The sequence below is a fragment of the Monodelphis domestica genome, chromosome 1 (genome assembly GCF_027887165.1).
Source record: "Monodelphis domestica isolate mMonDom1 chromosome 1, mMonDom1.pri, whole genome shotgun sequence".
NCBI classification, from domain to species: Eukaryota; Metazoa; Chordata; class Mammalia; order Didelphimorphia; family Didelphidae; genus Monodelphis; species Monodelphis domestica.
In genome coordinates this window covers 254,646,847-254,670,299 of record NC_077227.1, presented here as the reverse complement: position 1 = coordinate 254,670,299, position 23,453 = coordinate 254,646,847, and the positions used below count along the sequence as shown (strand labels likewise).

The following is a 23,453-nucleotide window of genomic DNA, read 5'->3' as shown; positions in this document are numbered from 1 at the left end:
TTACTAATAATTTCCCATTATGTTTACTTTTATGTTTCTCTTGTTCATATTTCAAAGTTTCTACTCATCTCTAGTGGTCTTATCTTGAATGCTTGTAAGTCCTTTATTTCATTCAAAGTCCAATTTTTGCTCTTTATAATTAAGGAATTTCTGGGTAAATTTTTTTGGGGGGGAAATGTTATTTAGTCAACTTAGAACATTATTCCTTGGTTCCAAGAATCATATTTCTTTCACTCCCTCCCATCCCCCCACCCATTACCATACCTTATGTGCAATTACACTGGGTTTTACATGTGTCCTTGATTAGAATCTATTTCCATGTTGTTGATATTCATATAGGATGATCATTTAGAGTCTACATCCCCAAACATATCCCCCTTAACCCATGTAATCAAGCAGTTGTTTTTCTTCAGTGTTTCTGCTCCCACAGTTTTTCTTCTGGATGTGGATAGTGTTCTTTCTCATAAATCCCTCCGAGTTGTTCAGGATGACTGCATTGCCACTAATGGAGAAGTCCATTACATTCCATTGTACCACAGTGTATCAGTCTCTGTGTACAATGTTCTCATGGTTCTTCTCCTTTCACTCTGCATCACTTCCTGGAGGTCGTTCCAGTTCCCATGGAATTCCTCCAGTTTATTATTCCTTTGAGCACAATAGTATTCCATCACCAGCATATCCAATTTTTTGCCATCACAAAGAGTGCAGCTATGAATATTCTTGTACAAGTCTTTTTCCTTATGATCTCTTTGGGGTACAAACCCAGCAGTGCTATAGCTGGATCAAAGGGCAGACAGTCTTTTAGTGCCCTTTGGGCATAGTTCCAAATTACCCTCCAGAATGGTTGGATCAGTTCACAACTCCACCAGCAATGCATTAATGTCCTGACTTTGCCACATCCCCTCCAGCATTCATTACTTTCCATTGCGGTCATCTTAGCTAATCTGCTAAGTGTGAGGTGATACCTCAGAGTTGTTTTGATTTGCATCTCTCTGATTATAAGAAATTTAGAACACTTTTTCATGTGCTTATTAATAATTTTGATTTCTTTAACTGAAAATTGTCTATTCATGTCCCTTGCCCATTTACCAATTGGAGAATGGCTTGATTTTTTGTACAATTGATTTAGCTCTTTATAAATTTAAGTAATTAGACCTTTGTCAGAGGTTTTTGTTATGAAGATTGTTTCCCAATTTGTTGCTTCCCTTCTAATTTTGGTTGCATTAGTTTTGTTTGTACAAAAACTTTTTAATTTGATGTAATTAAATTTTTTATTTTACATTTTGTGATTTTTTTTCTACCTCTTGCTTGGTTTTAAAATCTTTCCTTTCCCAAAGATCTGACATGTATACTATTCTGTGTTCACCCAATTTACTTATAGTTTCCTTCTTTATGTTCAAGTCATTCACCCATTCTGAGTTAATCTTGGTGTAGGGTGTGAGATGTTGATCCAAAACTAATCTCTCCCATACTGTCTTCCAATTTTCCCAGCAGTTTTTATCAAATAGTGGATTTTTGTCCCAAAAGCTGGGATCTTTGGGCTTATCATAGACTGTATTGCTGAGGTCACTTACCCCAAGCCTATTCCACTGATCCTCCTTTCCTTCTTCTTAGCCAGTACCAAATTGTTTTGATGACCAATGCTTTATAGTATAGTTTGAGATCTGGGACTGCAAGGCCACCTTCCTTCACATTTTTTTTCATGATTTCCCTGGATATCCTTGATCTTTTGTTCTTCCAAATGAACTTAGTTATGTTTTTTTTTTTCTAATTCAGTAAAAAGGTTTATTGGTAGTTCAATGGGTATGCCACTAAATAAGTAAATTAATTTGGGTAGGATTGTCATTTTTATTGTGTTAACTCATCCTACCCACGAGCAATCGATGTTTTTCCAATTGTTTCGATGTGGTTTTAATTGTGTGGAGAGTGTTTTGTAGTTGTGTTCATGTAGTTCCTGTGTTTGTCTCAGCAGATAGATTCCCAAGTATTTTATATTGTCTAAGGTGATTTTAAATGGAATTTCTCTTTCTAATTCTTGCTGCAGAGATGCAATGGAAATATGTAGAAATGCTGATGATTTATGTGGGTTTATTTTGTATCCTGCAACTTTACTAAATTTGTTGATTAGTTGTACTAGCTTTTTAGTTGATTCTCTGGGATTCTTTAAGTAGACCATCATATCATCTGCAAAGAGTGATAGCTTGGTCTCCTCATTATCTTTTTTAATCCCTTCAATTTCTTTTTCTTCTCTAATTGCTATAGCTAGTGTTTCTAGTATAATATTAAATAATAGAGGTAATAATGGGCATCCTTGTTTCACTCCTGGTCTTATTAGGAAGGCTTCTAGTTTATCCCCATTGCAGATGATGTTTGCTGATGGTTTTAGATATATACGGTTTATTATTTTTAGGGAAGGCCCTTCTATTCCTATGCTTTAGAGTGTTTCCAGTAGGAATGAGTGTTGAATTTTGTCAAAGGCTTTTTCTGCATCTGTTGAGATAATCATGTGATTTTTGTTGGTTTGCTTGTTAATATGGTCAATTATGTGGATGGTTTCCTAATATTGAACCATCCTTGCATTTCTAGTATGAATCCTACCTGATCATAATGAATAAACCTCGTGATCACTTGCTGGAGTCTTTTTGCTAGTATCCTATTTAGGATTTTTGCGTATATATTCATTAGGGAGGTTGGCCTATAGTTTTCTTTCTCTGTTTTTGACCTGTATGGCTTTGGAATCAGTACCATATTTGTGTCATAAAAGGAATTTGGTAGAACTCTTTCTTTGCTTATTCTGTCTGTCAAATAGTTTGTATAATATTGGGATTAGTTGTTCTTTGAATGTTTGATAGAATTCATTTGTGAATCCATCTGGACCTGGGGATTTTTTCTTATGGAGTTCTTTGATGGCTTCTTCAATTTCTTTTTCTGATAGGGAATTTTTTAGGTAGTTTATTTCTTCCTCTGTTAGTCTAGGCAATTTATATTTTTGTAAATATTCATCCATATCACTTAGATTACCATATTTATTGCCATATAATTGGGCATAATAATTTTTAATGATTGCTTTAATTTCCTCTTCATTAGAGGTGAGGTTTTCCTTTTCATCTTGGATACTATCAATCTGGTTTTCTTTTCTTTTTTTAATTTAGATTGACCAATACTTTGTCTATTTTATTTGTTTTTTCAAAGAACCAGCTTCTAGTCTTATTCATTAAATCAATAGTTCTTTGACTTTCAATTTTATTAATTTCTCCTTTGATTTTTAGGATCTCTAATTTGGTCTTCATCTGAGGATTTTTAATTTGTTCACGTTCTAGTTTTTTTAATTTGCACGCCAAATTCATTGACCTCTGCCCTCCCTAATTTGTTAATATATGAACTCAAGGATATGAATTTCCCCCTGGGTACTGCTTTGGCTGCATCCCATAGATTTCAGAGAATCGTATCATTTAATTTCCAATTAATTTTTGATTTGCCTCTCCGTGTACCCTTACTAATTATTATTTTCATTGCATTGTGATCTGAGAATGTTGCATTTATTATTTCTGCTCTTTTGCACTTGTTTGCAATATTTTTATGCCCTAGTACATGGTCAATCTTTGGGAATATACCAGGTGCTGCTGAAAAGAAGGTGTATTCCTTTTTCTCCACATATCTACTAATTCTAATTTTTTTAAGATTTCAATTCATTTCTCTTACCTCTTTCTTATTTATTTTTTGGTTTGATTTATCTAGTTCTGATAGAGTTCAGGTCTCCCACTAGTATAGTTTTTCTATCTATTTCAAAGCTTGAGCTCCACTAGTTTCTCCTTTAGAACTTTGGATACTGTGCCATTTGGTGCATACATGTTGAGTACAGATATTTCCTCATTGTCTATACTGCTTTTTATCAGGATGTAATTACCTTCCCTATCTCTTTTAACTAGATCTATTTTTACTTTGGCTTTGTCAGATATCATGATTGGGACTCGTGCCTTCTTTTTCTCAGCTGATGCCCAATAGATTTGGCTCCATCCTCTTACTTTTACCCTATGTGTGTCTACCTTCCTCATATGTGTTTCTTATAGACAGTATATGGTAGGGTTTTGGTTTCTAATCCACTCTGCTATTTGCTTGTGTTTTATGGGTGACTTCATTGCATTCACATTCAGAATTGTGATTACCAGCTGTGTATTTCCAAGCATTTTATTTCCACTCCTAGTCCTGCCTTTTCTTCTTTTACGATTTCCTTCTATACCAGTGTTTTCTCTTTAATCAGTCCCCCTAATTCCCACCCTTATTTTACTTCCCTTTTTACCCCCTCCTTTCTTATTCCCTTTTATTTTCTTTACAGTCTTTTTAAACTACCCCCCATCCTCTCCCTCCCTTATACTGCCTTCTTTCCCCACCAGTCCACTTGTTACCCTTCTACTTTCCTATAGAGTGCAAATCAATTCTCTGCCCCAATGTATTTGATTGTTCTTCCCTCTTTGAATCAATTTCAATGCACATAAGAATTGAGTATTTCCTATCTCCTTTACCTTTCCAGTGTATTGGTGTTCTCCCCCGCTCCCGCCATGTGCTTCTTCTGTGACATATAAATTTACCCCATTTTGTTTCTTTTCCCATTTCTTTTAGTATTAACCTCTTTTTTTAAGCTCTAGTTCACATATATTATACATGCATATAATATATACACACATATATGTATTTATGCTTACATATATCTATATACATATTTATGTCTTGGCATTTCATCCTATACAGTTTGTCACTATTTCCTCTAAGTATAGTTCTTCTAGCTACCCAGGTGATAATAATTTTTACGAGTTACCAATGACTTTTCTTATAGGGATATACATCATTTTAACTTATTGGGTCTCTTTTAGTTGTGTGCAATAAGTAACAGAACTACCAGCTGGTATGTTTTCCTAATTGTTACATAGGTACAGGTGCCCCTCTTATTTCCCTAGTGCCCATTCTCAGGCAGGCCCTCATTCAGTACCTCAACATGATACATTTTCTAGATCTTTATAGAATGGTTTAGGGACAGCTTAGCTGTACTATTCTATTCCTTCATCTTGGTTGTTCTCACACTACTGCATTGTAAGTAGAATTTTTTTCCCTTTATTTCAAATTTTAGCTTAAAGTCTTCTTGTTGAATCTGTGATATACTCCTGAGAAATAATATTTATAATCATCTCTTTATAGTTAGAAGAAACCTTAGAAGTTATCTAGTTTGACTCTCTTATTTTATATATGGGAAAATGGAAGCCCAGAGAAGTTAAACCAGTCCATCAAGCAACATTTATTGAAGACTTACTTTGTACTAAGCTCTAAGAATAAAAAGAAAATAAATAATAGTCTCTGCTTTCAAGATACTATACTGGGAGCTGCTGGGTAGCTCAGTAGATTGAGAGCCAGGCCTAGAGATGGAAGGTCCTAGGTTCAAATGTGGCCTCAGACACAATACATAGTATTGACTCCAAGACGGTAAAGGTTAAAAGTATAATTAAAATAAAAAAAAAAGATACTGTAGTAAACTCTGTTAAAAGGACTAGCAAAGACCATCTGAAGAAAATGATATTTGAGCTCAGTTTTGAAAGAAGCCAGCAATTCTAAGAGTTGGTGTTGAATAGAGAGAATATTCTTGGCATTGGAGACAGCCAGTAAAAAAAGGCATGGATATGGGAAATGAAGTGTTATGTGTTGGAAACAGCTAGTTGACTAGTAGGCCAATAAGGAGAGTATGTAAAGGGGTGAGTGAGAAGACTGGAAAGATTGTGAAGAGTTCTAAATGCCTTCTAAATGACTTTATATTTGATTCTCAAAGTAACATGGAGCCACTGAAGTTTATTGATTTGTGTAGGAGTGAGAGATGGGAAATGGCATAGTTGAACCTCTGTTATAAGAAAATCATGTTGGCAGGTATGTAAGGGATAGATTAGAAAAATGAAAGAAATGAAACTTACAGTAACCACTGTAATAGTTTTGGCAAGAAGTAATGAGGGCTTGAATTAGAATTGTAGTTGTGTGAGTAGAAAGAAGAGGGAATGCAAAAGACATGTTTTAAAGATAGAAACTAAAATATGTAACTGATTACTCAATCAATTGTGAGATGAATGAGGAATAAAGGATGATACTGAAGTTGCAAACCTATGTAACTGGAAGGATGGTGGTGCCATAGATAGTAATATGGATATTTGGAATGAGAAAGGGTTTGTGGATAGAGATAATGACGTCAATGACGTCTATTTTGAATGTGTTGAAGTTGAGATAGTGCCCATGGTATGTCTAATTCTAAATGTTCAGGAGGCAAGTTGGCAATGTCAGAAAATGCCACAATTTGAGAGATTGAAAGGTAATTATTTAGATCTAGAAATCATCTGCATTGAGATGAAAACTGTATAGAAGTGATATTGCCAAGAATAAAGTTGCTAAAGTTCATGATGGTAGTAAATGGCAAAGTTGAGCCTTCTCTCTTAGCTCCTATGACTCCAAATCTAGCATTCTTTTACTCCACCATATTACTTCCTATATCAGAGTCCTTCATAGAAAATCAGATTCTATTTTTTATATCATCCAAATGGCAAACCTTTCACCTCAGAATGGAAAATAATAATAAGAGCTAGAATTTACATAGAGTTCCAAATTTTATCTAATTTTTTTCTTCACAACAACCCCGCAAGTTAGATGCTATTATCTCCATTTTGTAGGAGGGAAACTTTAACTAAAAGAGGATGTGACTTTCCCAGGATCACAAAACTTAGAAAGGTTCTGAGAACTGTTTGAATTCAAGTCTTGGCAGCACCTTGCACTATTCTACATAGCTGCCTCAGATATCAGGGCCTTCATCTATGTTCCCAAGGTCTGATTCGGTTTCTTACTCAGGATTTGAAACACATTATTAGCTATATATACTAGGTCCTTCCTGATAATCTTTTTTCTTACTTGATAATTTGGTTTTATAAGCCTTCCCAAATTCTCTGTCATATCTTGGGTATGTACACTGCCTTTCACCATTGCTTCTTTTTTGTTTTTGAAAAAAAATTTTCTCTCCCTCTCATGCATGTTCAAGCAAAACAAAGTTTCATGTTAGCCATTTATAAAAAATAGTTTTTATTCTGTATCCTTTCTCTCATTAATTTGCTAATTTTTCCTTTCCTAGTGATTTCTGGAATACCTTGATTGTACATTGTTTTGAAATTTATTTAATCTGGTTTTAGTCTCATCTTAGAGCACTAACCTCTAAACCTCAGGTCCACAAACTTTTTTTTTACATAATTTGATAGTTGTGTTACAATATATCATAGGTTTCCTTTGTAATTTTTCATATGTTATACATCTAAAAATATTATTCTTTAGAAGGTCCATGAACTTCACCAAAGTGCTAACAGGTTACATAACACAAAATGATTAAGAAAGCCTTCCTGTTTGTGACCTCTCAAAACTCCAAAATAAAGAGTTATGCTCAAAATTGAAACTGCTTCCACAGAGTAAGATCAAGAAAACTGAGGAGGTAACAACTTGATGAATTAACAACAGAGAAGACTAATCCCTAATCTCTGGCATGCTCACTCAGCACTCCCTTACTGGCCCCCGTATTCTGGTAGTGTTTAGCAGGACCCATGGGCTTATGCTCTAGGATCTACTTGCTACTACTACTGTCATAATCTCTGTCAGCACACACACACACACCCAGACCAAGAAGGCAGAGATGCTGAAATGAGGTAGTATGCTCTGCCTGGGTTGACAATGTGCATCTATATAATTAAGAACAGTAGGATATGAGGCAGGCAAGGCATATAGGTGTAATTCCAACAGGCCTGAAGGAAAGGGTATGGGCATCCACCTAGGGTCAGCTCTTTCCCCTAGAAGTAACTTAGGATAAGAACTGAAGCTGGAGAAAAGTGAACATGGGAGAAGGATGAGACAACGTTAAGGTCTAACAAGGAATCAGAAAATGAACACTAGGGAAATATAAGGAAAAAACAAATTAACAAAGATTTTGGGAAGAAAAAAACTCACATTGAGCACAAGAAGATAATTCAAAAAGGAAGATAGTAATAGCTAAGGGGAAAATTGGTTTCTTGTTTATCTTTGAATAAATAATATGACAAGAAAAATGAAGAAACTCCTGATGAAGCAGAGGACCCTGTGAATACCCAAGGGATCATGGAATCATAACAGAATGTTCCTTAATGGCTCAACAGGGCAATAAAAACTTATGAGGGCAGGTAGGTAGCACAGTGCATAGAGTGGCCAACCTAGAGTCAGGAAGACCCCAGTTCATATCTGGCCTCAGATATTTCCTAACTGTGTGGCCTTGGGCAAGTCACTTTATCCCCTTTGCCTAGCCCTTATTTGTTCTGTCTTAGAATTGTTACCAAGACAAAAAATAAGAGTTTAAAAAATGTTTTAAAAGAAAAACTTGTAGTCTGTGCCACAGAAATAATTTGCCAAATAGAAAAATGTGATTCCACAGTGGCAAATCTCCACAAAGAAATGAAAAACAACAGAATGATAATATGGGTACACAGCAGTGAAATCTAGAAGAAGAAAGGCAAAAAGACAACTTCAAAGACAGCATAGATGATCTCTATATAAACAAAAATTGTTGATCTTTAAGACAATGCATAGGATTTAATTTAAGGATCATAAGTCTTTCAGAAGAAAATCCTATATTATGATACAAAAAAACGACATAGAACTTCTAAACAGAGAAAACAAAGTATCAAACAAATCCACAAATTTCCTACAGGAAAAAATAACAAAAACAAAATAAAAAGCCCATTACTCAAACCCTGAGACACAAAATGGTCACATCTAACAATCCCAATGACAAACACCAAATTCTGCCTGCAACCTGGAGAAAGGCCTTCAAAAAGAAAGGAAATTTAAATAGCACAAGTCTGTTATGCACCCACCATAAACTGCAAAAGACAAATGGAATACTATATTTCAAAAATCAAAGGAACTCAAAATGCAACCTAAAATGGCTTGTCCAATCAACCTGTGCCAAATAATGGAAGAAAAAAGATAGCCATTCAATAGAGATATTTGAAGCATTTCCTTAAAAAGGGAGGTGGGGGGGTGGGATAAGAACACAGATTATTTTCTTTTCATACCTCCCAGCAACAGGAAACCAAGAAAGGTAGTCAAATACTAGGAAAGCACTAGTTATCCCAGAAAAAGGAGGAGAGAAGAGGACTATTAAGAGAAAGATGCCTATGGAGTAAAAAAAAAAACAATAATAACTACAAAATAACAGAGTTCATTAAAAAGATTTCTTAAAGTACACACAAAAATAAAGAGTATGGACTTAAATAGAATCATTGGTGGAGAAACAGGCCTGAAACACTATGTACTAAATTCCACAGTACCCCGAGTATAAGTGGATCAATGTTTTTTGGCTTTGTATCTGTTTGTGAATTTGTGTGTGTGTCTAAAACAAAGAATGGGAGAGTTTGTTAATGGGAAAAGGGTAGTAGAAAGTAAGAAGCATTCATGATGGACCCTGATCAAGTCAACAGTAAATAATAAAGGGAAAAAAACACCAGTGATCCTTCAGAAAAAAGGAAGTGAGAATCTTGATTTGGTGGTCCAAATAAATTCAAGAGCCCCACTGAAGAATATTTCCATGGGGAGGGGAGAAAAAGGGAGGGGAGATACTAATATGGGAGACAAGGACTTTACAAAAAGTATAATCTGCAGGGTTTTGGTACTTGGACCATTACCTTTATAAGAGTATGGTGTCTCCATGGACAATATCCTTCCTTAGGAAAAGAAGAATCAGAACTCTTGAGGGTAGTTGATGTTTCGAAGGGTGAAGGAACATGAAAGAGGAGATTTCATGGCAAGTGGGGAAGGATGGCAGAATTATTATAGAAAGGGCAGAGGATAATAATAAACTGCACAGTTAAAGAGACATGGGGCATTACTTCTGTTCCCTCATTCTCTCTATTTCCTTCAGTATTGACATTTCTAATAATGAGGCATGATACAAAAGAGAGAAAAACAAAATCTACAAAGAAACTCTTTAGAAGAAAGAACTCAGAAGGTGCTTTGGAGGTTTTAATTCCAGGATGAATATAAAGTTTGTTGAATCAAATGATTAATGTCTAGAAGAGACAGAAAGGGAACACTTAATAAAGAGAATGAGGCACAGAAATCCTTTTTAGAAAAAAGAGAAAATTAAAATTAAAAAAAAACACAAACAAAAGTCAGAAGGGTGGGGAAGGAAGAAGATTTTAACATAGAAGAAAGAGAATTAGATTACTAGATAAAAAAAACTAAAGAAGGAAATCATATATTAAATAAAGGAAAAAGAGTTGACAAATTGGTTTGGGGGATGAAGTTAGGATGAGGGGAATAGAGACTGTGGAAAGAGTTGCCTTAAAATAGGAGTAGATATCACTGAAGAGACAAAGTACTGTCTTTTGAAAGAAGATGAGGGAAGTCCTCATTTGAAAAAAAAATCAGAGACAAAAGGAAAATATAAACTTTCATAACTTTGAATATGAATGGATTGGACAGTCCATTGAAATGAAAACAAGCAACATGTTGGATAAGAAATCAAACCCTACAATCTGTTGCTTAGACGAAACACACCAAAAAATAAAGATATATACAGAATATGCTGAGAGACTGGAACAAATTTTGACTATGCAGTAGAAGAATCCAGTGAAACCAGAAGTCAATGATGATTTCAGACAAAGGAGAAAACATTCACAATATAAAAAAGAGAAAAACAAGGAACCTGCATTGTACTAGAATTCAACTACATTGAAAAGAATATAAAACTAACATAAACATTAAACATATATGAACCAAATGCTTTGGCATCTAAATTCATAAAGAAAAAACATTCAAGACACATCATCAGTAGGAATACCATAATAATAGAAGACTTTAATATTTTTCTCTGTTTTAGATAAATCTTAAGCAAATGGGAAAATGTAGAACTGAGAAAATTATTGGAGAAAAAGCCAGAAAACTCCAAAATGAGTCTGTTAAAAACATTTCTATATTTTTATGGAACTTGCAAAAATTGACATGTTAGAACAGAGAGATACTGCAAAGTAATATAAAAAGACAGAAATAGCAAACAAATATTTCATTTATATATCATGCTTTAAAATTTTGTAATTTCAGGAAGCACAAACAAAAGATATATTCAAATGGAGACTTAACAATGAAATGCTAAATAATGGGTTGGGCAAAGAACAAATCATAAAAACAATAGTTATGTGAAAGAAAAGTATATAATAAATAACATACCACAATTTTGAGAAATCAATTGACATAATCCTTAGCAGGAAAATTGTTTCTAAAAGCACAATAGAAATAGAGAGGATTGATGAATTAAATATATACATTTTTAAAATTAGAAAACCAACAAAAAACCCACAATAAGCACAAATAAAGAGGTATATAAAATTGGAAGAGAAATTAATAAACCAGAAACTAAGATAAATTCAAAATTATAAAAAAATTACAAGCTAGTTCTTTGAAAAGATTAACAAAACTAATAAACCTTTGATCTGATTAAAAAGATACAGAAAATCAAATCAATAAAATGATAAATAAGCAAGATAAAATCACAAAAACTGAAGAAATAAAAAACTATTAGAGCCTACTATGCTCTATTATGTTTTGGCACCTCTGAGAACACAAAAGAAATGAAATATCTTCAAAAATATAAAATATCCAAATTAACATAAACACCAGATAGAGATCTCAAATAATCCAGGCTCAAAAAAGGAAATCAGACTTCCAGTAAATGAATTACCAATTGACAAAGAAAAAAAAAGAAAAAGGACCTGTCTCATGGATTCACAGAAGAATCTTTTAATTGTTTTAAAGAATAATTAATAACAATACTAAGCAAATTCTTAATAATTGAAAAATTCAGTGTCCTACAAAACTTAATTTTGAGACAAAGTACTAATATCTAAATCAGGAAAGGAGGCAAACCATGGACCAATATCATTAATGAACATCAATTCAAAAAAATTTTAATAAAATCCAAATAGTCTGTTGACCAAATAGACAAAGTTTAATTTCTACCAGGGATGCCATAATGGGTCAGCATTAGGAAAACACAACACAATAGTCATGTTTAAAACAAAAACATGCAAAACTATATGATTATCCCAATAAAAGCAAAAAAAAAACTACCTTTGACAAAATATAATATACTGGAAAAACCTCCACAAGATACAGACAAAGAAGGATTTTTAAAAAAATATGACAATTATCAGTTTGTAACCAAAAGCAAGCAGCATACGAGTATACCCTAGAAGATTTTCCAATAAATAAAAAAGTAAAGGTGTCTACTATCTTCCCTTTCATTTGATAGTTCTTAGCAATAAGACAAAATAGAGAAATTAAAGGCATAAAGATAGACAAAGAGCATATAAAGCAAACTATTTCCTGATGACATGATGGTTTACTTAGAAAATTGTAAGGAATCAACAAAAATAGTAATTGAGGCAATAGCTTCAGCATAGTGCAAACTACAAAATAAAACCACAAAAATCAACTGCATTGCTATATAATAAAATGTAAGAGGCAATAGGAAAATTCTATTCAAATATATCTAAGAAATGCATAAAATATTTGAGGATACAAAATTTATATGGATTCAGTTACAAAGTGCTCCTTTAAAAAATCGAGCAACTTGGGAGGCAGCTGGGTGTCTCAGTGGATTGAGTCAGGCCCAAAAATGGGAGGTCCTGAGTTCAAATATGGTTTCAGATACTTCCTAGCTGTGTGATCTTGGGCAAGGCACTTGACTCCCATTGCTTAGCCCTTACCATTCTTCTGTCTTAGAACCAATGCACATTATTTATTCCTAGATGGAAAGTAAGAGGGTTTTTTTGTTGTTTTTGTTTTTTAAGAGCAACTTAAATAGCTGTGGAAATATTCAGTGCTTATGGCTGGGCCCTATCAACATAATAAAAATGATAACATTACCTATGTTACTTTACCATTTTAAGGCTTTACCAATCATATTGTCAAAGGGGTACTTTATGGAACTTGATAAAACAACAAATTTAATTTAGAGAAAAAATATGTAGAATTTCAAGGGAAATAACCAAAGAATCTAGAGATGTAGACCTAACACTCTACCATAAAGCAGTAGTCATAAAAATTATTGGGTATTGGTTTAAAAAATGGAGAAGTAGGCCAATGGCACAAAATAAGCCACTTTTCAATAGAACTGAAAACATTCTCAAAAGAATTGCAAGCTATTGAAATAGTTAGTTGGCTCAGTGGATTGAAAGCCAAGCCTGTAGACAGGAGGACCTGGGTTCAAATATGACTTAGCTGAGTGACCCCAGGCAAGTCACTTAACCCCCATTGCCTAGCCCTTACTGCTCCTCTTCTGCCTTGGATATTGGTTCTAAGACAGAAGGTAAAAGTTTTGTTTTTTTTTTATTGCAATATATTAACAACGGTATGAAAGAATGTTCCAAATCACTAATAAGATAAATGAAAAATAAAACATATCACAACATGGAGGTTTCACCTCAGTGCCTGAGTAATTGGCAATGACGACAAAAGATGGGATATGGAAAGATAAGCATTCTTGGGCATTGTTGGAACTGAAATCAGTACAATCATTTTAGAAAGCAGTTTGGAATTACATAAAGTAACTAAAATTTCCATACCCTTTGACCTAGAGATTCTACTACTAAACATTTACCACAAAGAGGTCATTGATAAAAAGAAAGTCCCTATGTATACCAAATTTTTATAGCAGCACTTTTTGTGCTAGCAAAGAATTGAAAGTAAATGATTCTCATCTTTTGAGAAATGGCAAAGCAAATTGTGATACATAAATGTAATGGAATATTACTGTGCTGTTAGAAACTACACATATGATGAATACTGAGAAATATAGAAAGATTTACATGTGAAATAAACTGATCTAAGAAAGCAGTATATTTAATGTCTTAAACAATGTAAATGGAAAGAACCACAAACCAGTAGAAAAGAAATGCTGAAAAATTACAAAGAATAGCATAACCCCAACAAAAAGATATGAGAAACTACCATGTAGGAGGTCCACAGGTGTAAAATATTTCATATATTTTTGGACTATTTCCAATATACTTATATAGTTTACTGATATTTTCTTTATTTTCTAATTTATTTTTTCTTAAAATTATATTTGTTATGTAGGGTGGTTAGGACTGGGAGCGGAGGCCTTTAGGAAGAAATTCTAGTGATATAAAAAACAGAAAGTAACAATTAAAAAAACTTTTTTTTAAAGAAAAGAAAAACATCTTAAAATAACCATACCACATTTAGTTGGTTTTTGCCTTTAGATTGTAAGCAAACATTTAATCCAGGACCATACTCCTCCTTGGCAAATCCTTGAGAGAAGGGACTTTTTTTTCTTTTTTTCTTTTTTTGTCTTTTCATGGCCAGCGTCTATTATAATATCTTATACCAGTGATAGCAAACCTTTTAGAAACAGTGCTGGGCCCCAGGGACTAAGTGCTGCCTTAGGCACAGAAGGAAGAAAGTGCTTCCATTGGGTTGTGGGGCAGAGGGGCAGGTGAAGTCAGGAATGGCCTCAGTCAGGTACATGGAGAGGGGGAGGGGCAACAGTTCCAGCCCAAATCCCTCTGACTTTCTAGTAAAAAAACAAACAACTACAGACATACCCACAGAGAGGACTCTACATGCTCTTTTTGGCACACATGCCCTAGGTTCACAATCATGGCCATACACATAGGAGGTGTCCTTTGTGTTTATAAGTTGCATCTCATTTCTTGACTTTTTTAACATAGCCTATAATTACTTAATTTTCTCTATGTATTAGAACTGTACAAAAAGATATATATGTATATATAGATATATACATATATGTACATGTAAATGTAAATGAATGTTTATATAAAGAACAGAAGGCAATAAGGTTAGGCACAAGGATAGTACTGAAAGGCTTGTGTAGAAGAGGTGAGAAAAGTGGATATCTAAAAAATTGAAGGAACATGTTCAATATGGATAGCAGAAGAAATAGGATATAAAGTAGGGCTCCCTTATCTGCAGTTTCCATATCTGTGGTTTCAGTTATCTGTGGTTAATCACTAAGTGACTCTGCTTGTGAAGCTCCAACCCCACTTGCAAAGCTCCACTGCCTTCAAAGTGTGAAGTTTGGTAACAGAGCAGTCTCTAATTCAGTATTTTCTAGAAATTAGGAGTAGGCTCCCTTGTGGTCCCAAGATCATTCTGAGGAGATCACCAGGTAAGATCACTTACCTACCCTTGAGCACTCTCGCAAGCTTATTTTTGAGTGGAAGAAAGCCATATTGAACAATTTCCAGGAGAAAGTAGAAGAGAAGGAAGGCAAGAGGCAACCCTTTCCTTAGGTTTACAAATGAAGAATAGAAGATGGAATAGTAGCTATAATGAGTTTTCTCAGATTTTTATGGATGATAAGTTTATAACTGTGGCAAGAATATATTTGAATGGAAAATGGCAGTTGAATAATTCACTTGTTTGCCTTTTAGAGAGTGGTAGTGAATAAGGAAAGAGCAAATTTCACTCAAGAGGACTACTTCCAAGTTCCAGCACAGTTCACTTACATTGTTGTTATTATTATTATTATTATTATTATTATTATTATTACTACTCTACCTGAGATAATATACTACACTCATACTGTCTTTCTTCCTGGGAACTCAAAAATCCTTACACAGCTAATTATCTTCCAGCATCTAACTATAATAAAATAGTTGAGACAGATCTTACTAAATAAAATCTCAAAGTACTATAGATTTTAGCAGCTTTAAAATGGAAGAAAAAGAAGCAAAAACTATGTTGAAAATGGAGGCACTGTTAAGGATCAGCTACCCCAACCCCCTCCCTTTCTAATTGGTACTTGTATCTTTTACTCAATTATCAGCTGCCTACAGGTAGTATTGAGGTAAAAGATGGATCGAAATTTTGACACAAACCTGGAAAACAATTTGGAAATATGAAAAAAAAAATAAGGATGTTCTTTACTCTTGGACCTAGCAATCTCACTGCAAGGCAGTCAAAGACAGATAGAAAGGGCCCATATATACCAAAATATTGATAGCCCTTTTTGATGCAGCAAAAAAGGTGGATGCCCATATGTTTGGGGAAAGCTAAAGATTGTGGCGCACAATTGTAATATAAAAATATTGTAGTGTAAGAAATGAGGAATTAGAAGGATAGAGGGAAGACATTTAAGCAGAGAATCTCAAAATCTTAATGTAGTTTGGGATGAAGATCTTCTCTACCCCACACCCCACTGCCCATAAACTGATTTAGAATATAATAAACAGTCAGGAAAACAATGTACATAATGACCATAGCATTGTGAATGGAAAGAACAATAAAATGATACTAAGAGGCAGCTAGATGGCACAGTGGATAGAATGTCAGGCCTGAAGTCAGGAAGACCTGGCTTCAAATCTGGCCTCAGACATGTCCTAGCTATGTCACAGCCCCAAATGCCTAGCCCTTCCTGCTCTTTTCCCTTAGAATCTAATCTAGAATCTAAGACAGAAGGTAAGGGTTTAAAAAAAAAAAAGAGTGGAAGTTGAATAATGATGGCCAGGTTTGTCCTTAGAGGAGAGATGAAAATGAACTTCTCTGCTCTTGTTGGGGAAGTGGGAGACTAGAGGTATGGACTGTTGCATATGCTCTCTGGCATGGTCTTTATGTTGGTGGGTTTCGCTCAACTATTTTTTCCTTTAATCTTTGCTAAAAGACAAGATTCACAAAGCAGAAAAGAGGTTACTTCAGAAATATATATGACATCAAAGCAAAAGGTATCAGTAAAACTTTTTTGAAACCTTAAAAAATTGCTGAAATATACTTGCTACTTTACTATTGCCAGCAATATCTTTGAAATTGAGGAAAACTGAGGCGACTCGATGTATCTACCTATAACAACACTGCTCTGTTGTGCTCTCTGATCTTGTATTATGTAAATGTCAAAGATTCTGTGTATCATTCTTCCTGTGTACATTTTCTAGAATCATCATCCTTGAACTCTGCCAACTATAGTACAATGCAATTCAATATAAAACCTCTATGACTGTGATGACAGACTTTCTCAAACTTTCCAGAAAACATCTCTTTTATCTCATAAGCTATATGGTAGTGAGTGCGCATGTTTCTGAAACAGGGATGGAGAGCTGCCACACTGCTCTCTGCCCTAGCCCTTGCCCTGAATTATAGGTATAGCATATCAATCTCTGGAATGTTCACCACTTCAAGCCCCACCTGTCTTGCTTTTTCTCTGAACAGACTTCTTCTAAAAGTTAAATGGGTTGTGGTAACCTTCTATTGTGTATAGGGGAGCCTCTGGTGCTCTAGTCTGACATCTGAAGTAAAATGATAGACTCTGTGAACAGAAAAATTGGCTGAATGACTAAAATGTCAGAAATGTTGCACATATTTTCACCAGCAAACTAACAATAAAAAAGAAAATAGAACACTTCTTTTTTAATGCAGGACTATGCTATCTAAAGGTACTTCAAATTAGTATAGGCTGTCCTGGATTTTAGTGTGTAAAATAGTAGGTTGCACTATGTTATTATATACTAAGTATTTTTAATGAATCATTATTCATAATAAGCTATTACACTTAAATAATGCTTTGGGCAACCAAGTGGTGAAGTGGATGGAGTCAAGGAAGGCTTATCTTCCTGAGTTCAAATCCAGCCTCATACTCTTAGGAGCTGTGGTGATCCTGGGGCAAGTCACTTAACCCTGTTGGCCTCAGTTTCCTCATTTGTCAAATGAACTGGAGAAGGAAATGGTAAACTATTCCAGTATCTTTGCCAAGAAAACCCCAAATGGTGCTGAGAAGAGTTGCACACAATTGAACAACTTAACAACAACGGAAACAAAAAAATATCATTAGAGAAATATAGTCCCAGTCAAGAAAACAAGCCAGGATTTTCAATTGGAAAAACTTATTCAGAGATCTAAGTTGGTATATGTGTATAAATATCTATATACATATACATGATATGTGTATGTACCTGTACATATATACATATTTTTTAAAGGCACCTGTATTTAAAGAAAGATCAGGTTGCAGAACTGCCTCAGTCTTTACACAACACCTGGCTGTCTCTGTATCTGTCACTGTACCACCTGCTTACTGCAAACTCCAAAGGCTTGTCCTTTACACATGTAATGGTCACGGCCTGGGTCAGGCACACTGCACTTCAAAGTAAGCAAGTCCCTGCTGGCATTTATCACATTGCCTCACAGCTGAGCTAGCCCAGCCCCCATCCTGCCCTCAGCTGTAAAAATTCCTGCCTCTTTAGAGAAGGCTTCTACTTGCTTGGGAAACTTTTCCTTCTGCGTTTTGAAGGCAGGGCTCGAGTTACTGGCGAGAGGAAAAACAGCTTTGACAGTAAAAGTTTAAGATGTTCTAATCTGTTCTGTTATTGTATAGTTGCTAAAAGCAACCTTCCTAATGTACATTTCCCCACTTACCATTCTTCCTCTCTTTCCCTGCTCCTCCCCCATAGTCCTGAGGACTCGTTTATTCTCGTCCTTTATTTTGGTAAATAATAGCACAAAGGTTGGCTCTGATCTACTCTCTACTACATAAGAAGCTACAAAGTTAAGACCACACCTACCAACTCGTAGTACAAAAAACCACTTCTCTGAGTTCAAATCCAGCTTCAGACGCTTAACTAGAGGCATAATCCTAGGCCAGTCACTTAACCTCTGTTTGCCTCAGTTTCCTCATAATAGCACTTACCTCCCAGGGTTGTTGTGAGGACCAAATGAGATAATAATTGTAAACTGCTTAAGCACAGTGCCTGGCTCATAGTAAGCACTTTATAAATGGGAGCAGCTACTACTACGAAACCATTCTGAATAGTTTCTTCTAGTAAAAATCAGTAAGTCTGATAAAAGCAAATGTTGTGTTGATGTGAAACTATTCTGACCAGTATGAAGATCAGTCACAATTTGTCTGTTTCCTGATCTTTGCCTTAATTTTTTTAATTATGTGAATTCAGTATAATGCAGCCAAGAGACCAAGGAATTAGAAGTCTGGAGATGTGGGTATTAGTTGTGCCATGCCATTGCTTAACAATCCGACCAGGTTATTTAATCTGGGTCTTAATTTCTTTATTTGTAAAATGAGGAAGTTGAGCTGAATTTTCTTTAACATCCCTTCAGCAATAAAACTCATTGAGACTTTATATTGTTGATTCCTCCCAAATTCAAAGTAAAGCAGTGCCCCTTTCATTAGTATGGGAGTCACTAGTCTGCCTAATTCTACTAATTGTTTCTTCCAAATTTTTCATCCCATTCATTGGAATCACTAACCCTTCTCTGATCTCTAGGCCTTTTCTCAATTGTTTTCTGCACTCCGGAGTATCCTTCTCCCTTTCCTTGCCCTTTTCTGTCTAGTTTCCAGGGCCTTTGTTTTTTTTCATCGCAGCTTCAATCTCACTCCAGTAGGTATATATCAGTTTTGCTTTGGCTTCTCCCTTCTAAGCATATAACTTTTATGACATTCTACTCTAATAATGTATAATTATAATTTAGCTTTATTAGGATTTTACTTATTATACATACTGATTAGTATTTTGGTCCTATTGTTTATATATTCTTTGTATTTTTCTGCATCTTTGTAAGTAAGCTCTTTAAATATCTTGTCTATCTAACTTGAGTAATATAGTCACATCAGGCCCCAAAATGTCTTATACGTGGTTTTGAGACTCAAACCTAGTTGTTGTCAGCAAGAAAATAATTTCAAGACATGTTCTTCTCAGTCTCAAAATAAATCAGACTTGCTTAGTTTTTCTCATACTAATTCAGCCATCAAACACATTGGGGTTCATGATACCCTACCTCAGAATCGCCCATATTTCCATGAGAGCCAAAATGCTGGGCTAGGTGGTCTATGAGTTTGTTCTAGTCTGACGTTTTTTCTGTTCTAGTCTTCTCCATTAGTTTACCTGTCTGTGTTGGGGGTATATCTTTGAGCTTTTTTGGCAATGCCTGAGACTGATGTTTTCTTGAGGCTTTTAGCTTCTTATCATGACCTTTCTAAGAAATATATTCTCTCTTTTTCTCAGGAATATGCAGACAGGCGGCTTTGCCTGGGAAGGGGAAGTAGAAAACTCAGCATACAGCAAGGCTACAGGAGTGATGCCACAGCACAAGTATCATCCCACCGCTGGCAGCTATCAACTCCATTTTGCACTGCAACAGCTTGAACAACAAAAACTTCAGTCTCGGCAGCTGCTTGACCAGAGCCGAGCCAGGCACCAGGTAATTAGAGCCCATGAAATGAACCCATACTTCCATCAATGTATAAAAGTCAAAGTCATTAATTATTTTCTGGAATAACATAACATACATTCCCTTTTAGGACCCAGTAGAGGACAATAGATCACTAACTCCATCCCTCTTCACTAGCTCTTGCTTTTAAACAGAAAATCTGTTGCTTCTTTTCCTCAAAAGATTTTTTTGGAGCAGAAGTGCTGAAATGATGGCTAAATGATCAAGGTTTTACTGAGTCATCTTAATTCTTCTAACCAAATCTAGCCTGTCATTCTCATTGTAGCCCAACATGTCCCTTGAAACCAGTTACAGTTGAGAAGAAAGGTTGTAAAAAGAAGAGGAGTAATCCAAGCACAGGATTTGGAGGGTTTAAGGAAAAAACTTTTCTCTCTCCCACTTAAAGAAACCTCTTCTTTTTGAAGTCATTCTCCTTTGGCTTAGCTTCCAGCAGCCTGTGTTTCTTAGATAAATAAGAATATACCTACACTTACATGCAAAGATTTTAACTAGGCACTATAGTAGTATAGTGCCTAGCTGACAAGGATTTATTTAGTGCATAGCATTGAGGACACAACAAAAGCCAACAAATAGTCCCTGCCCTTAAGGAGCTCATATTCTAATGGGAGAGATAACATGTAAATAACTAGGAATATATAACAGAGTAGACAGAAGGTAATATGGTAGGGGAAGGTACCAACAGATTGGGAATGGGAAAAAGCCTCCTATACAAAGTAAGATTTGAACCAAATTTGTTTTTGGTTTTTTTTTTTTTTAATTCTTTACTCTTTCTCTTAGAAATAATAATGTGTCAATTCTAAGACAAAAGATCAGTAAGGACTTGTTAGCTGTGGTCAAGTGACTTGCCCAGAATCACACCAAGGCCAGATTTGAATCTAGAACCTCCCATGTATAAAAATTAAATTTATATCTCAAATAATAAAAAATATATTATATTATATGAGGCTTATTAAAGATAATTAGAAATCAAGGAATAAAGAGGATACAAAATAAAAACCACGTGCCCACTCCCTTTATCCTCTGTCTACAGGAAATACATAATGACAGGTAGTCAGTGGGTTCTTAGGATATATAGTTCTTTTTTAGGGTAACAGATTTTCAATTATACACATATCTAATGCTGACTTTCTATCCACTAAGCCACTGGCTGCCCTTAAGCTGAGTCTTGAAGGAAGCTGGATTGGCTACATGAGGCAGAGGATATATGGAGGAGAATGTGGGGGTTCTGGATTTAAATCATCATGCTCAGTTACAAAGGCCTGGAGTCCAGAGAGAGAGAGAGAACTTGGATTAAGCACTTACTTTGTTTCAGGCCCTGTCATATTTGAAGAACAGCAAGTAGGATAGTGTCATGGAATCACAGAGTCTATAGAATGGAAAAAGATCTAAATAGACTAGAAAAGGATAAGTAGCACAGTCTAGACAGAGCACCAGACTTGAGTCAGGAGGATCTGGGTTCAAATCTATTATCAGATACTTCCTATCTGTGTGACCCTGGGGTTATTTAACCCCAATTGCCTAACCCTTACTGCTCCTTCTCTCTTAGAACTGATAACTTACTATTGATTCTAAGGTAAGGGTTTTAAAAAAAAATACTAGAAAAAGTAAGGAAGGGGGTCAGGTTATAAAAAGCTTTAAATGCCAAAGAAAGAGGCATTTTATATTTGATTTGGAGGCAAATGGGGGCCACTAGAGTTTGTTGAGTAGAGAGGTGGAAAGGGAAATGGTCAGATCTACTCTTTAAGAAAATCATTTTGGAAGCCAAGTCAAGAGGATGCTTTGGAGTAAAGAGACAACTTGGGCAAGGAGACCATTTTGGAGGCACTAGTTCAGGTGAGAGGTAACTGGGGCCTGAACTAGGGTGGAGGCTATGTGAGTACACAGAAATGCGCTTGGAGTTTGGGAGATCTGAATTTAAATCATGCTCAGGAACTTAGAGCTATATGACCCTGGATAACTTATCTTCAGAAACCCCAAATTAAACACTGGAGGTATTTAAAAAACCAGGGCTGGAGAGCAGTACCTTATTATCTCAGTTGAAAACTCCATTTTGTCATTTCCTGCTTGTCAGTCAAGCAGACAGTAAGCATTCATTAAATACCTCCTATGCCCTTTGGTAAATGCTAAGATACAAAAGAAAGGCAATATGAGGCCCCGCAGAGCTCACACTCTAAAGGGGGAGACAAGCAGCAAACTAATATGTACAAACAAGGTATATACAGGATAAGTAGGAAATAATTAATGAAAGGAAGGCACTAGAATTAAGAGGGATTAGAAAGGGCTTCCTTTAGAAGGTGGTATTCTGGTTGAGACTTGAAGAAACTGGGAAGCCTGGAAATGGTGATGAGAAGGGAGGACATTCCAGGTATGAGAGACAGCCAGAGAAAATTCAGGGAGCCAAGAGATGGAGTGTCTCATTTGTGGAATGTCAAAGAGGCCATTGTCACTACATCAAAAGTATGTGGAAGGGAGGAGTCTCTAGAGAACCAGCCCTAGAGATGGGAGGTTCTGGGTTCTCAGATATTCCTAGCTGGGTGACCCTGGGTATGACATTTAACTCCCATTGCCTAACCCTTATTGCTCTTCTACTTTAAAACCAACACACCAGTGATGGCGAACCTATGGTACAGATGCCAAAGATGGCATGCAAAGCACTCTCTATGGGCAGGCAGCCACCCTCCCTCCCCACACCCCCAGAATTTGTTACTAGAAAGGCAGAGAAATGTAGAGGGACTTGGGCAGAACTGCTCCCCTCCCCCTCACCTGATGACATTTTTCATATTCCTGCCCCTCTGCCCAGCAGCCAATGGGAGGAGTGCACAGGGGTAACAGCTAATAGCCATCAGAGCTGGAGAGGAGCAGAGCATTAGGGTCACTCCACTCCCCCTCTCTATACTGGCTGAGGACATTCCTCACTTCACCCGCCCCTCTGCCCAGTAGTCCAATGGGAATGCTTATTCCCTCCCATGTGTGGGGTAAGGGGGGGCATGGTGTGCCCATCACTCAGTGGGGAGTTTCTGAGGAGCAGGGTGAAGGTGGGGCCCAGCACTCTGTCTCTAAAAGGTTCACTATCACTGCACTTCACCATATTGATTCAATGATGGAAGGTAAAAGTATGTAGGAGTGAGGAGGGGTATAAGGTG

At 35.8% G+C, this 23,453-nt stretch overlaps 1 protein-coding gene across 33 annotated transcripts in view; it reads left to right on the top strand.

Moving 5' to 3' along the window:
- TTLL5 (tubulin tyrosine ligase like 5) overlaps window positions 1-23,453 on the top strand; it is a 409,941-nt gene that overhangs the window by 296,724 nt on the left and 89,764 nt on the right. For 32 of the 33 annotated variants that reach the window (XM_056810663.1, XM_056810655.1, XM_056810660.1 and 29 more), the window contains one exon: window positions 20,085-20,280. In XM_056810663.1, coding sequence (XP_056666641.1) covers window positions 20,085-20,280 — 196 coding nt within the window. Of the gene's footprint in view, window positions 1-20,084; window positions 20,281-23,453 lie in introns of those variants that run through there. The other variant, XR_008914964.1, reaches the window with a different exon arrangement.